This window comes from Salmo salar, chromosome 13 (genome assembly GCF_965601325.2).
Source record: "Salmo salar chromosome 13, fSalSal1, whole genome shotgun sequence".
Taxonomy (NCBI): Eukaryota; Metazoa; Chordata; class Actinopteri; order Salmoniformes; family Salmonidae; genus Salmo; species Salmo salar.
In genome coordinates this window covers 79621273-79633560 of record NC_138303.1, presented here as the reverse complement: position 1 = coordinate 79633560, position 12288 = coordinate 79621273, and the positions used below count along the sequence as shown (strand labels likewise).

Sequence of the window (12288 nt, the reverse complement as noted above, 5' to 3'; positions counted from 1 at the left end):
GCCTTGCGGTTGTGGGCGGTGCAGTTGCCGTACCAGGCTGTGATACAGCCCGACAGGATGCTCTCGATTGTCCATCTGTAAAAGTTTGTCAGGGTTTTGGGTGACGAGCCAAATTTCTTCAGCCTCCTGAGGTTGAAGAGGCGCCGTTGCGCCTTCTTCACCACACTGTCTGTGTGGGTGGACCATTTCAGTTTGTCTGTGATGTGTACGCCCAGGAACTTAAAACGTTCCACCTTCTCCACTACTGTTCCGTCGATGTGGATAGGGGGGTGCTCCCTCTGCTGTTTCCTGAAGTACACGATCATCTCCTTTGTTTTGTTGACGTTGAGTGAGAGGTTGTTTTCCTGACACCACACTCCGAGTGACCTCACCTCCTCCCTGTAGGCCGTCTCGTCGTTGTTGGTGATCAGGCCCACCACTGTTGTGTCGTCTGCAAACTTGATGATTGAGTTGGAGGCGTACATGGCCACGCAGTCGTGGGTGAACAGGGAGTACAGGAGAGGGCTGAGCACACACCCTTGCAGGCCCCAGTGTTGAGGGTCAGCGAAGTGGAGATGTTGTACACTCATTGCATATATCCACGGTGAGACTAGCGACATGTTGATTAAATATGAGTTATGGATATAGCAATGCAGATTTAACTGATACCAGGCTCATAATAAGCAAATAATGAGAAACACAATTTGAATGGATATATGCAATGAGTGTACAAAACTTTAGGAACACCTTCCTAATATTAAGTTGCACCCCCTTTTTCCCTCAGAACAGCCTCAATTCATCTGGGTATGGACTCTATAAGGTGTCGAAAGCGTTCCACAGGGATTCTGGCCATTGTTGACTCCATTCTTCCCACAGTTGTGTCAAGTTAGCTGGATGTCCATTGGGTGGTGGACCATTCTTGATACACACGGGAAACTGTTGAGCGTGAAAAACCCAGCAGCGTTGCAGTTCTTGACACACTCAAACCGGTTTGCCTGGCATCTACTACCATACCCCGTTCAAATCTTTTGTCTTGTCCATTCACCCACTGAATTGTATACATACACAATCCATGTCTCAATTGTCTCCAGGCTTGAAAATCCTGTCTCCTCCCCTTCATCTACACTGATTGAAGTGGATTTAACACGTGTCATCAATAAGGGATCAGAGCTTTCACCTGGATCCACCTGGTCAGTCTATGTCATGGAAAGAGCAGGTGTTCTTAATGTTTTGTATACTCAGTGTAGTAGCCATGTAGTACCACTAATATAAGAGGCAGTGTTAGATGTACTGTACACATTAATCAGACTAAGATATGGCTGCAGTTCCTCCAGTTGTGATATGCGCCTCTCACGGATGTATTCTGTGCTTGATGTTTTCAAAGTAATGGCATATTTGTCTTTCTTTATAGACCAACTCAAGAAGCTGGAGGAGCAGAAGTCGGAAGTGGAGAGGCAGCTGAAGATCTTGAGTAAACAGATGAAGGTAGGAGTGATCTGACTGTTAGTGGTTTTATACTTTCGGGTGCTTTGCTGGTGGTTAAGATGGTCAAGGTTTGTAACCGCTATGATGTAAAGACAATCATAATGCTTATGGTATACTGTGTGTGTGTGTGTGTTCAGGATGAGACGGAGGAGTGGCGGCGGTTCCAGGCAGACCTCCAGACAGCCGTGGTGGTGGCCAACGACATCAAGGTAGAGGCCCAGCAGGAGATCCGCTCTCTGAGGAGGAGGTTACAGGAGGAGCAGGGGCGCAGCGCCAAGCTCTCATCAGACCTGGAGCAGCAGAAGGGAGTCAAGTACGTACCGTATGGCTGGGAGGGTTTAGTACATACAGCAGGGCAATTCAATTATGGTCCTCGAGGGCCGAAAAACACTTCTGGTTTTTGTTTCTACCTGATATTTGCATTTACTCATCTCATGTCCTAGGTCTAAATCCGTCCCTGATTAGAAGGGAAGAATGAAACCCAGAAGTGTAATTGGCCTTAAGGGGCCAGATTTGAAAAGACCTAAAGTATACCTCCTATACTCATCCCTCGCGCCTCTATCCAACATCCAACCTCTTATCCCTTTCCCTAGCCTTTCCCCTCTCGCTCCCTCTCAGCACTGGGCCCTATCTACTCTGTCCTGGAGCTGCTGCTACTCTTGGGCTTGCCATATCCCACTGATTGTGCGAGTGTTCAATATAGTAGTCAGTATCATATAGGATGCCGTATGGGAGGCTACAGGGAGCAGAGCTGGAAGGAACATTTTGAATTTCCATACACCATTAATCGGTTCCCTTTTAAGAGGCTTCCCCAAAAATTCAGATTTGTCGTCACGGTACCTTATGATGCTCAACATTTTGGGGTTTGCATTGAAACAAGATGATGCTAGCTACCAATAAGGATATGAGTCCAATAATAATATCTTAATAACCAAATCCTTGGATTTTCAAGCCTCAAATCCTGGGATTGCCTGCCAATCTTTGCTAAAATAGGATTGGCAGGCAGTCCCCTCCTGCAGTATCTCTGTCTGTCCGTCTGGTTCCTGCTGCAATATTCTGACTGCTCTACCAGTCTGTCTACCATTCACCACCACCAACTGTAACACACTGGGCTAGCAGTGGACCCTAACACTTCACTGAGACAAGCTGTGCTATCTGAATAGTGTAGCACTAATATAGTGGTCTAAGCTCTACCTAGAAAGGCTGCTGTCGAGATAGCATTGACAGCAGCACTAAACTTTTTGAGTCAGTTCTCGTCAAAATATAAATTGAGACAGACACTTTAGGAGCCATAGCATAAATCCTCTGTTGTGTTTCATGTGGCTACCTGTACACCACGGGTGGGCGACATATAGCCCGCAGGCCAGATCCGGCCCGCGAGCCCATTCAATCTGGCCCGGGGTAGGTTTGAGTAAAACAAATATAATTTGGGGCAACTGTTGAATGTCTAAACTATATAGAAAGTATGTTGAAATTATAATGGACCTATACGTTTTCAAATGACGACCCTTTCTTTGGCCCAAAAAATGCTTTTGAATTTTATTATCCCGATGTTGCCCTCAAGACTAAATGATTGCCCACCCCTGCTGTACAACATGGCCTGTTGTGCCAGGGACGTGATTGGTCGGTGTGTTGATGAAAGCTCAGCCCATTGGTCTTGTGTCTCCTGTGCAGTGACAGTGGCAGTGACAGTATGATGAGAGGCAAATTAGGCCAGTATTGTTAATACTATACATACAGAGCTCATCAGTTAGTTTCTAATATAGCTTGCCTGACATAAAACATGTAAAAGTGTAAATTATAACGTAAAGAAGAATGCAGTACTTTACTTTCCCCGTACGTACCTGCGACGTACCAGACCAGAAGCTTCCCTCCTCCCTGAGATCGTTTGTTCTCTCAAGGATGTCCCTCTCTCAGACATGGCTCCTTATAGAAAGCCCAGGTGAGTCCACTGCACTGCGAGCTCAATGAATGCTGCCTTTAGAGGGAATGCTACTGCTGATCTATAGCTTCTGACATTCCTTCCTGCACTGCTTCCGCTGCTTCTCACTGATTGGCTGTCTGGTTCGCTGACTGACAGCTGCACAAACTATTAGTAGTCTATGTCCTTTCATTTGGGTGGGCTGGGGTTTGCTTTGCTTAATTTCCACTGTAAAAAAAACCCTGATACTAAAGTTTTATTATGGTACTTTGCGCCACCTGCTGTTCTGTTGAATCAATCCTTTACCTAGCCTCTTGGTTCCTCTGGAGAATTGTCTTGTAGTCTGACATGGAATTATTTATTTGTACTCATGCTATCTCTGCTTGATCAAATAAACAACACTTGGTCTGTATAGCATTGTATACTGATCTCAGACATGTAGAAGGAACTCAGATCAGATGTTGATTTCATTAGCCAGTTAAGAGACGCATGGTGAGAGAGAGAAGAACAGACAAAGGACAGAGCCTTAACTGTAGTGTCTTTAGAAAAAGACACCACTCCGGTTGTGCTACATACAGTATAAATGTCCAATGCAAGTGCATAGCTTTTTAAGAGGGTATATTTCCTATTTATTACAATTCATGTTGTCTCTGTGTTTCGGTCTTGTTTTTCAGACTCGGGGCTGGAGCCAGTTTTGATACCAAGACTGCAGTAGAGGGGCGGTAAAAAAGTCCACCCACATAACATCAGGACTCTCTGAAGACAGACTGACAGTATTATTGTACACAGTTGCTTTGATCGGTATTACCATTCAAACTTTTCCATCATCTGGTATGTCATTCTGATGGGTTTATTAGCAAGGTTGATTGACCAGTACAGATGCAATATTTGCCCCAGACAGACTGACAGAGTCAAACTGTAGTTTACTGTTAAACTTCCAAATGAACGCATCTTTCTCCATGAGATCTTTCAAAAATTCTGTACACATTTTTATCTCTATTGTTTGCAATGTTTTCAGTGGTATTTGTTTTTGGGAAGCTCTCCTTTCTATCGGTCAAGAGATTATCTGATATGGCAGGAGGAGTTTCTGTTACTGATTCCGATTTGCTTTTGTGCCTTTTGGACACTTAAATTGCCTCAGTGGTGAATATTCACTTACTCAATGTGTTGCTAAATATTATGAGAATGAGACACATTTTTTGTTCAGTTCTCTGAGGGTTGACTGAAACCAAAACAGTCTGCTTATCCACTGGAAACTGCCAGCTGTTACTATGAGTCAGATTCATGTTGTAAGTTAGGTTTCATTACTACATTATGGGCCAAGTACAACTTTGAAAAGCCAAACAGACAAACTTTTCAAGTTATTTTTGTTGTTCAGAGGTGGTTTTATTGGTCTTTTGGTAGATTACTGTTCTAATACTCATTTTGTTCAAGTTTCCTGTCAGTTCTGCATCTGTGGTTATTATTATGATCCGTTTCTTCTAACTGACAGTTTGGAATATCTATTACTTAAAAAAGCAAGGATGATATATATTTTTTAAATGATGGTAATAACCAACAATCAGTTTACTTTAAGTGTGTGAGATTATTCATGGCTACAAAAAATGTGTCATGTGCTCTCGTGTTCATAATGTGAATCTGATAATATGTTGTGATAATTGACCACTAGATGGCGATATTTAACTGAATATCAAGAACATTAAAGTATCACGAACCTGCACTGGTCAGTGGTCCTAGGTTGTGTGTGTAATCAGCTGGCTACTGTTTAAGTTCAGCTCACCAGTTTGAGTTCTGCCTCCAGACAACAACACTGAATCACAGACAGTATATTATTACATTATCACTGATAATTATCACATCATCACTAATAATGTCCACACAGGAAGGCCGCCGTGCATTTAAGCCATAACGGTAATCAACTGCTGATCACTGCCCAATTCAGTCCTTACTGCCTCAGACTTACAGCCGTGCCTAAAACTCACAATGTCAAAATGTCCTGTACAGTACCTCTTAACCATTATATTTCACTCTAAACTTCAGCAGGCTATATCAACAAAATATATTTTGAATACTTTATCACTCATTTTGAAGTCATTATAATTTATTTAACCTTTATTTAACCAGGAAAAGCCCATTGAGACCCAGAGTCTCTTTTTCAAGGGAGACCTGGCCAAGAAGGCAGCCGCAATCAATACATTACAGAATTAAAACATACAACAATACAATACAACAACATGATCCAGCCTAAAAAAACAAACCCCATCAGGTCAAATAAAAAGCCTCTAGTTTCTGAGTACTGCTACAGGGTAAACGTTGGATCACTGAAGTGATGCTGGTGTTGTGACACCCATTAGAAATGTATAATGACCAACTGCCATCCTGTAAACCTCAGGTTAGAATGACTATTATTACCGAGTAACAGGACTATTCAGTGGTGCAGTCATACAAAAGCCATAGTAGACGTGCTAGTAATGTTTAACTTTGAGTACTGTCGATATTGCCAAAAAATACCACCTTATCATAAGACATATATGGTGGTAACTGTGTGGTGATTATACCTTTTTTCTGTCTGTAAACTGCTCAACAGTTCAACAAGTGAATGTGCAACTGTTTAATTTAACTTTTAGGGGAAATCTTGTTGAAACAGATCAAATATACAATGCTGTTTATTTAGAGAAATAGTCAATGTAAGGTGTTTGTCCATCTGTTTAAACTTTTTTTAATTTCATCTTTGGAAAGTCAATAAATGAAATGACTCTAGTCCTGACTTTTTCTGCGTGTGTTTGTTTGAGTTCACTCTCTTTGGGAGTTCTGCTTCCTCCTCACCAGATTCCTTACTTCAGTTCTATTCTCACCCCTTCCCCATCCATCCGTCTGTGACAATACTCTATCACTTACTCACTCACTCAGGCTGTCCAATGTCCATAAGATAAGGATGGAGTAAACTTTGTACCTTTTTTTATTTGTACTTTTGAGTGTTGTCATCTAAAATTAGAACCAGCTACTGACTTTTCCATCATCTGAAACATGTACTGTACATACTCGTACAAAATATGCTTCTGATCAATTGAGCAAATATTGCATGGAACAGTCAATGTGATGGGCAAACATCATCTTCAATCATTACCTTTCTTTAGAACATTGATTGAGTAAATAAATACTCAACCATTGTTCTGATAACACCTACTTAGTAAAATAATGTTCTGATAAAAATCCCTGGTAAGGTATATATAGCCTCTTACTGTAAAAGCACTTCAACCTGCTATGTGTAATGCCATAATGTATAGTATGAGCATCTCTTCCCCTTTGTCTTTCTCAGGTCGTTGCGTGATGACTCTGAGAGTTTCTCAGATGCAGATGGTAGTCCTCACTGGTGTGGCATCTCCATGACCCAGACCACCCAGACCCAGTCCACCTCCTCGCCCATCAACCCCAACGGCAACGCTGCCTCCTCCCCCTCGGAGCCCGGAGCCACCGTCAAATCCCTCATCAAGTCCTTTGACACAGCTGTACAGAGTAAGCACAGAGCAACCCTCCTTCTCACTCCTCCACACAAGCCCGGCAGACCTGGGTTAAAATATTATTTGTTTTCTTTCAAAGTTATTTGAGTATTTGACTGCACCTTCCTGGGGTGCCAGGTAGGGGGTGGGGTGATTGGACTATTCCATTGGTTCCAATGCGCCAGGCAAGTTCAGTCAAGCACAGGCCTCTTTACAGTATATCATACCAGACTTGTCTGCACAATAGGAGAACAGCTGGCAGCCTGTCTGTCTGCTTGAGATAGATCTATCATGTCTATACAGCAGAGGCATGTATGGTCACCTATGGTATGCTCTGCTGTCCATGTGACTGTATTGATTGTGTAGCTCACTCTAATATATCTACTGCTGTACATATCATTTTTTGTATATATTTTAGATGTATACAGTATACGCATAGATTGCATTTGAATTACTGATACAGTGTTATTTGGGTTGTTCATTGAATTCGTTTTGACATTCCTTGATTTCTTGTTTTCGTTTTTTATTATTTGTGTACTTGTTCGACATTTTACTGCACTGTTAGGTGCTAATAACACAAACATTTAGCTGCACCCGCTATAACATCTACTAAACTGTGTACGTGACCAATACAATTTTATTTGATTTGAAGGGAAAGGAATAGGAGGTGTGATTACTCTATAGACTGGCCACAGATATTCCTGAGAAAGATGTTTGTTTTGAAGCGATCTGCTGTCTCTTGTATCATCAAGGAGATAAACTCAGCAAAAAAAGAAACATCCTTTCACTGTCAACTGCGTTTATTTTCAGCAAAATTAACATGTGTAAATATTTGTATGAACATAACAAGATTCAACAACTGAGACATAACCACAGACATGTGACTAACAGAAATGGAGTAATGTGTCCCTGAACAAAGGGGGGGGGTCAAAATCAAAAGTAACAGTCAGTATCTGGTGTGGCCACCTGCTGCGTTAAGTACTGCAGTGCATCTCCTCCTCAAGGACTGCACCAGATTTGCCAGTTCTTGCTGTGAGATGTTACCCCACTCTTCCACCAAGGCACCTGCAAGTTCCCGGACATTTCTGGGGGGAATGGCCCTAGCCCTCACCCCCCGATCCAACAGGTCCCAGACGTGCTCAATGGGATTGAGATCCGGGCACTTCGCTGGCTGTGGCAGAACACTGACATTCCTGTCTTGCAGGAAATCACACACAGAACGAGCAGTATGGCTGGTGGCATTGTCATACTGGAGGGTCATGTCAGAATGAGCCTGCAGGAAGAGTACCACATGAGAGAGGAGGATGTCTTCCCTGTAACGCACAGTATTGAGATTGCCTGCAATAACAACAAGCTTAGTCCGAAGATGCTGTGACACACCAGACCATGACGGACCCTCCAAATTGATCCCGCTCCAGAGTACAGGCCTCGGTGTAACGCTCATTCCTTCGACGATAAATGCGAATCCGACCATCACCCCTGGTGAGACAAAACCGTGACTCGTCAGTGAAGAGCACTTTTTGCCAGTCCTGTCTGGTCCAGCGACGGTGGGTTTGCGCCCATAGGCGACGTTGTTGCCAGTGATGTCTGGTGAGGACCTGCCTTACAACAGGCCTACAAGCCCTCAGTCCAGCCTCTCTCAGCCTATTGCGGACAGTCTGAGCACTGATGGAAGGATTGTGCATTCCTGGTGTAACTCGGGCAGTTGTTGTTTGCATCCTGTACCTGTCCCGCAGGTGTGATGTTCAGATGTACCGATCCTGTGCAGGTGTTGTTACACATGGTCTGCCATTGCGAGGACGATCAGCTGTCCGTCCTGTCTCCCTGTAGCGCTGTCTTAGGCGTCTCACAGTACAGACATTGCAATTTATTGCCCTGGCCACATCTGCAGTCCTCATGCCTCCTTGCAGCATGCCTAAGGAACGTTCACGCAGATGAGCAGGGACCCTGGGCATCTTTCTTTTGGTGTTTTTCAGTAGAAAGGCCTCTTTAGTGTCCTAAGTTTTCATAACTGTGACCTTAATTGCCTACTGTGCTAACGACTGTTCCACAGGTGCATGTTCATTAATTGTTTATGGTTCATTGAACAAGCATGGGAAACAGTGTTTAAACCCTTTACAATGAAGATCTGTGAAGTTATTTGTATTTTTACGAATTGTCTTTGAAAGGCAGGGTCCTGAAAAAGGGCCGTTTCTTTTTTTGCTGAGTTTATGAATGAAAAATGTGGCCCGTAAATTACGCAGGATGTCAGGCCGAGGTGATGGCTGCTGAGGGGAATCTTTCCTGGTTTAGAAGCAGTGATAGAGAAGGAACCCTTGCCTCTTACATCATAGCTTAAACAGCCTAACCTTAGAGGTCTAATTGCTTAACAGGGTAAGCAGATACATTGATAGGACTCCATGGAACATCACCATGGAATACGGTATACAATGAATCACTTTCAATTTCCACTTACATAGCTACCCGTGGCTAATGCACACTCATGTGTTGGGCCTTGCAGATGGACCTGGTCCTGGACACACGGTACAGATGCACTCCTCACCTAGAAGCCCTTTGAGTGGGATCCCTGTCCGCACAGCACCCGCAGTTGCTGTCTCCCCCATCCAGGTACAGTACAGGCCCTCTTCAATATGGACTACAACAGGGTTACCCAGTAGGGGGGGACATAAAAGACTGTAAAATCACCATGAAATCAGCTCAAAGTGATTTTAATTAGGGAAATTGTCACATACACCGGATAGGTACAGTGAAATGTGTTGTTTTACAGGGTCAGCCATAGTAGTGCGGCACCCCTGGAGCAAATTAGGGTTAAGTGCCTTGCTCAAGGGCACATCAATAGATTTTCACATAGTCGGCTCGGGTATTCGAAACAGCAACCTTTCGGATATTGGCACAATGCTCTAACTGCTAAGCTACCTGCCGCCTCTAAATAGAGAAAAAAATTGAAAATTATAATATAATAATAATAATTATAATGGAAATAGAGAAACATATGTGATCGTATCCCAATGTAATCAAGGTTTGAAATGATTCTGTTTTTGTCAAATACTATATCTGTTTGTGATTCTTTCTGTCAATTTGCAGTGAACAAATTATTCATAACTATGTTCCAACCCACAAATTGTGGACCCCTGGACTAAAATATCAACCAATCTGTTATAGTGCTCCTGAGTGGCGCAGTGGTCTAAGGCACTGCATCTCAGTGCTAGAGGTGTCAATACAGACCCTGGTTCGATTCCAGGCGGTATCACAACCGGCCGTGATTGGGAGTCTCATAGGGCGGCGCACAATTGGGCCAGTGTCGTCCTGGTTAGGGTTTGGCTGGGATAGGCCGTCATTGTAAAATAAGAATTTGTTCTTCACTGACTTACCTAGTTATATATCTATATTTTTGTATCTGTTTATTACCGACTTAAATGTATAAAGCTTTTGTAAAGCCTTTTAAATACATTATAACCATTACAAATAATGTCAAGTGTTAGGAGTTTGGTTGTCACTTTTTGTTTATCATCATGTGTAGGACATGAATAGGACATGATATTAAAATTAGTTTTTGTTTTTGTTTCTGTAGAGGCATTCGTCTATCAAACCGCTCTCAAAGACACTGGAGAAAAGGATTAACCATGGAGATTTTTCTCATTCAGGTACGTGACACTCTGTAGATAGAGCAAGTATCAAAGTATCTAGACACACACACAACTTTGTAAAACACCAATTAGATCAAAAACGCTTCTTTATCATTGAAACCAACGCATTCTGGCATCTTCCTTCATCAGCACATTTGACTAACTACAAACAGTCACAACAGTCACATCCTTTGCACATCCTCCTTCCCCCTCTACCTCCCCCATCCCTGGTTCCTGATTCCTCTGTTTACCAGATAAGTATGGGGGCTCTGGGGATGAGCTGAAGCCCAGCAGCCTTATGAGGAAGAGTCCTTCCCTGGAGTCAGTCATCAAATCCCCAGCAACCTTCAGCAGCCGCAGCCACTCCATGAGCTACAACAAGAACAACAGCAAGCTCAGGTGGGCCCTCCTCACTGCAGATTTAGAGAAAGAGACCACACGACTACAGCGATCACAGAAACATACACACGTATCACTTGTAACATCACACATCATCACCGGTTCATACACATACAGTAGATCAGGGGTTCCCAACGTTTCCTGGGGGGTAAACAAACTATTATTATTTGTATTTTTTATTTTATTTTTATCGCCTTTGTATAAACCGATCAATAACGACACATAACCCTGTGATGCTTTAGGCTAGAAACAAGAGGTAAACTGCCTGAGGTAGACGTGATTGCACATGTGGAGATCTTTGGTTTGTCTCTATGACATTCAGAAGCTGAGCTATGACCAAGTCAAGGAATATTACATTTTTTCCTTTGCTTGGGAAGTAATGTTATACAATGTGTGACTGTCGCTATCAATTGATCTATTCACTTTCTGTAAAAGATTGAGTGTTCATATACATTCTAATATTAAAACATATTTGGTAGTGGAATAACATTTGGGGAAATCCGGTCTTGACTTTGTATTCCTTATCCATAATAATTATTATTATTATCATTAAACAGCCTATCTAAAATATGTCATGAGTCTTGTTAAACTACGTAGAATGGCAGGAAATGAGCTTCAAAACAACACATTTTCCTAGGTCCCTTAAATTAAACAAAATCAAGTGTGACATACAAATGTGAAAAAGGGGGCCCTGGGGAATAAAATGTTGGGAACACCTGCACTAGATGCGGTGTTTCCGTTGCAGTCATTTTGCTGTGGCGCCGCGCCACGGGAAAATTGGTGCCTCCACGCCCCAAAAATAAGGAACATGAAAAAATATTTCTGCCGCGGCGCACTTCGAAGATGCTATAACAGTCCACATTTACTTATCCTCTGCAAACAAAACGAGTAATGAATAGAAAAATCGGACGCCCCATAGTAGAATAGCTTATCTATTTACCTAGTCTGGTGACATAAAGTGGTTTCTGTGAGAGGTACAGTCGGGGGGGTGTCTTGCAGGAAATCACATTATGTTCAGTTTCTGCAAGTTTTTTGGTACATAAAATGAATCAATAGGAGCCTAACTAGTTAAAATATCACATTTGATTGGCTATATGCATGGTCCAATGTAAAAAAATTATATATATTTTTATTTAACTAGGCAAGTCAGTTAAGAACAAATTCTTATTTACAATAATGGCCAAACCCTAACCGGATGACACTGGGCCAATTGTGCGTGGCCCTAGGGTAGTCCCAATCACAGCCGGTTGTGATACAGCCTGGAATCGAACCAGGGTCTGTAGTGACGCTTCTAGCACTGAGATGCAGTGCCTTAGATCGTTGCGCCACTCGGGAGCCCCAAATAATGTTATTGGGCTCATTTCTGGAGGTGGAAAGT

General features: G+C 42.7%; 1 protein-coding gene across 4 annotated transcripts in view; it reads left to right on the top strand.

Annotated features, from left to right (window-relative positions):
* Positions 1 to 12288, top strand: part of LOC106567978 (cytospin-B-like) — a 177955-nt gene that overhangs the window by 116368 nt on the left and 49299 nt on the right. For 3 of the 4 annotated variants that reach the window (XM_014137917.3, XM_014137916.3, XM_014137915.3), the window contains 6 exons: positions 1391 to 1464; positions 1602 to 1777; positions 6705 to 6901; positions 9386 to 9492; positions 10457 to 10529; positions 10766 to 10910. In XM_014137917.3, the coding sequence (XP_013993392.1) occupies positions 1391 to 1464; positions 1602 to 1777; positions 6705 to 6901; positions 9386 to 9492; positions 10457 to 10529; positions 10766 to 10910 (772 nt within the window). Of the gene's footprint in view, positions 1 to 1390; positions 1465 to 1601; positions 1778 to 4059; positions 6146 to 6704; positions 6902 to 9385; positions 9493 to 10456; positions 10530 to 10765; positions 10911 to 12288 lie in introns of those variants that run through there. The other variant, XM_045693566.2, reaches the window with a different exon arrangement.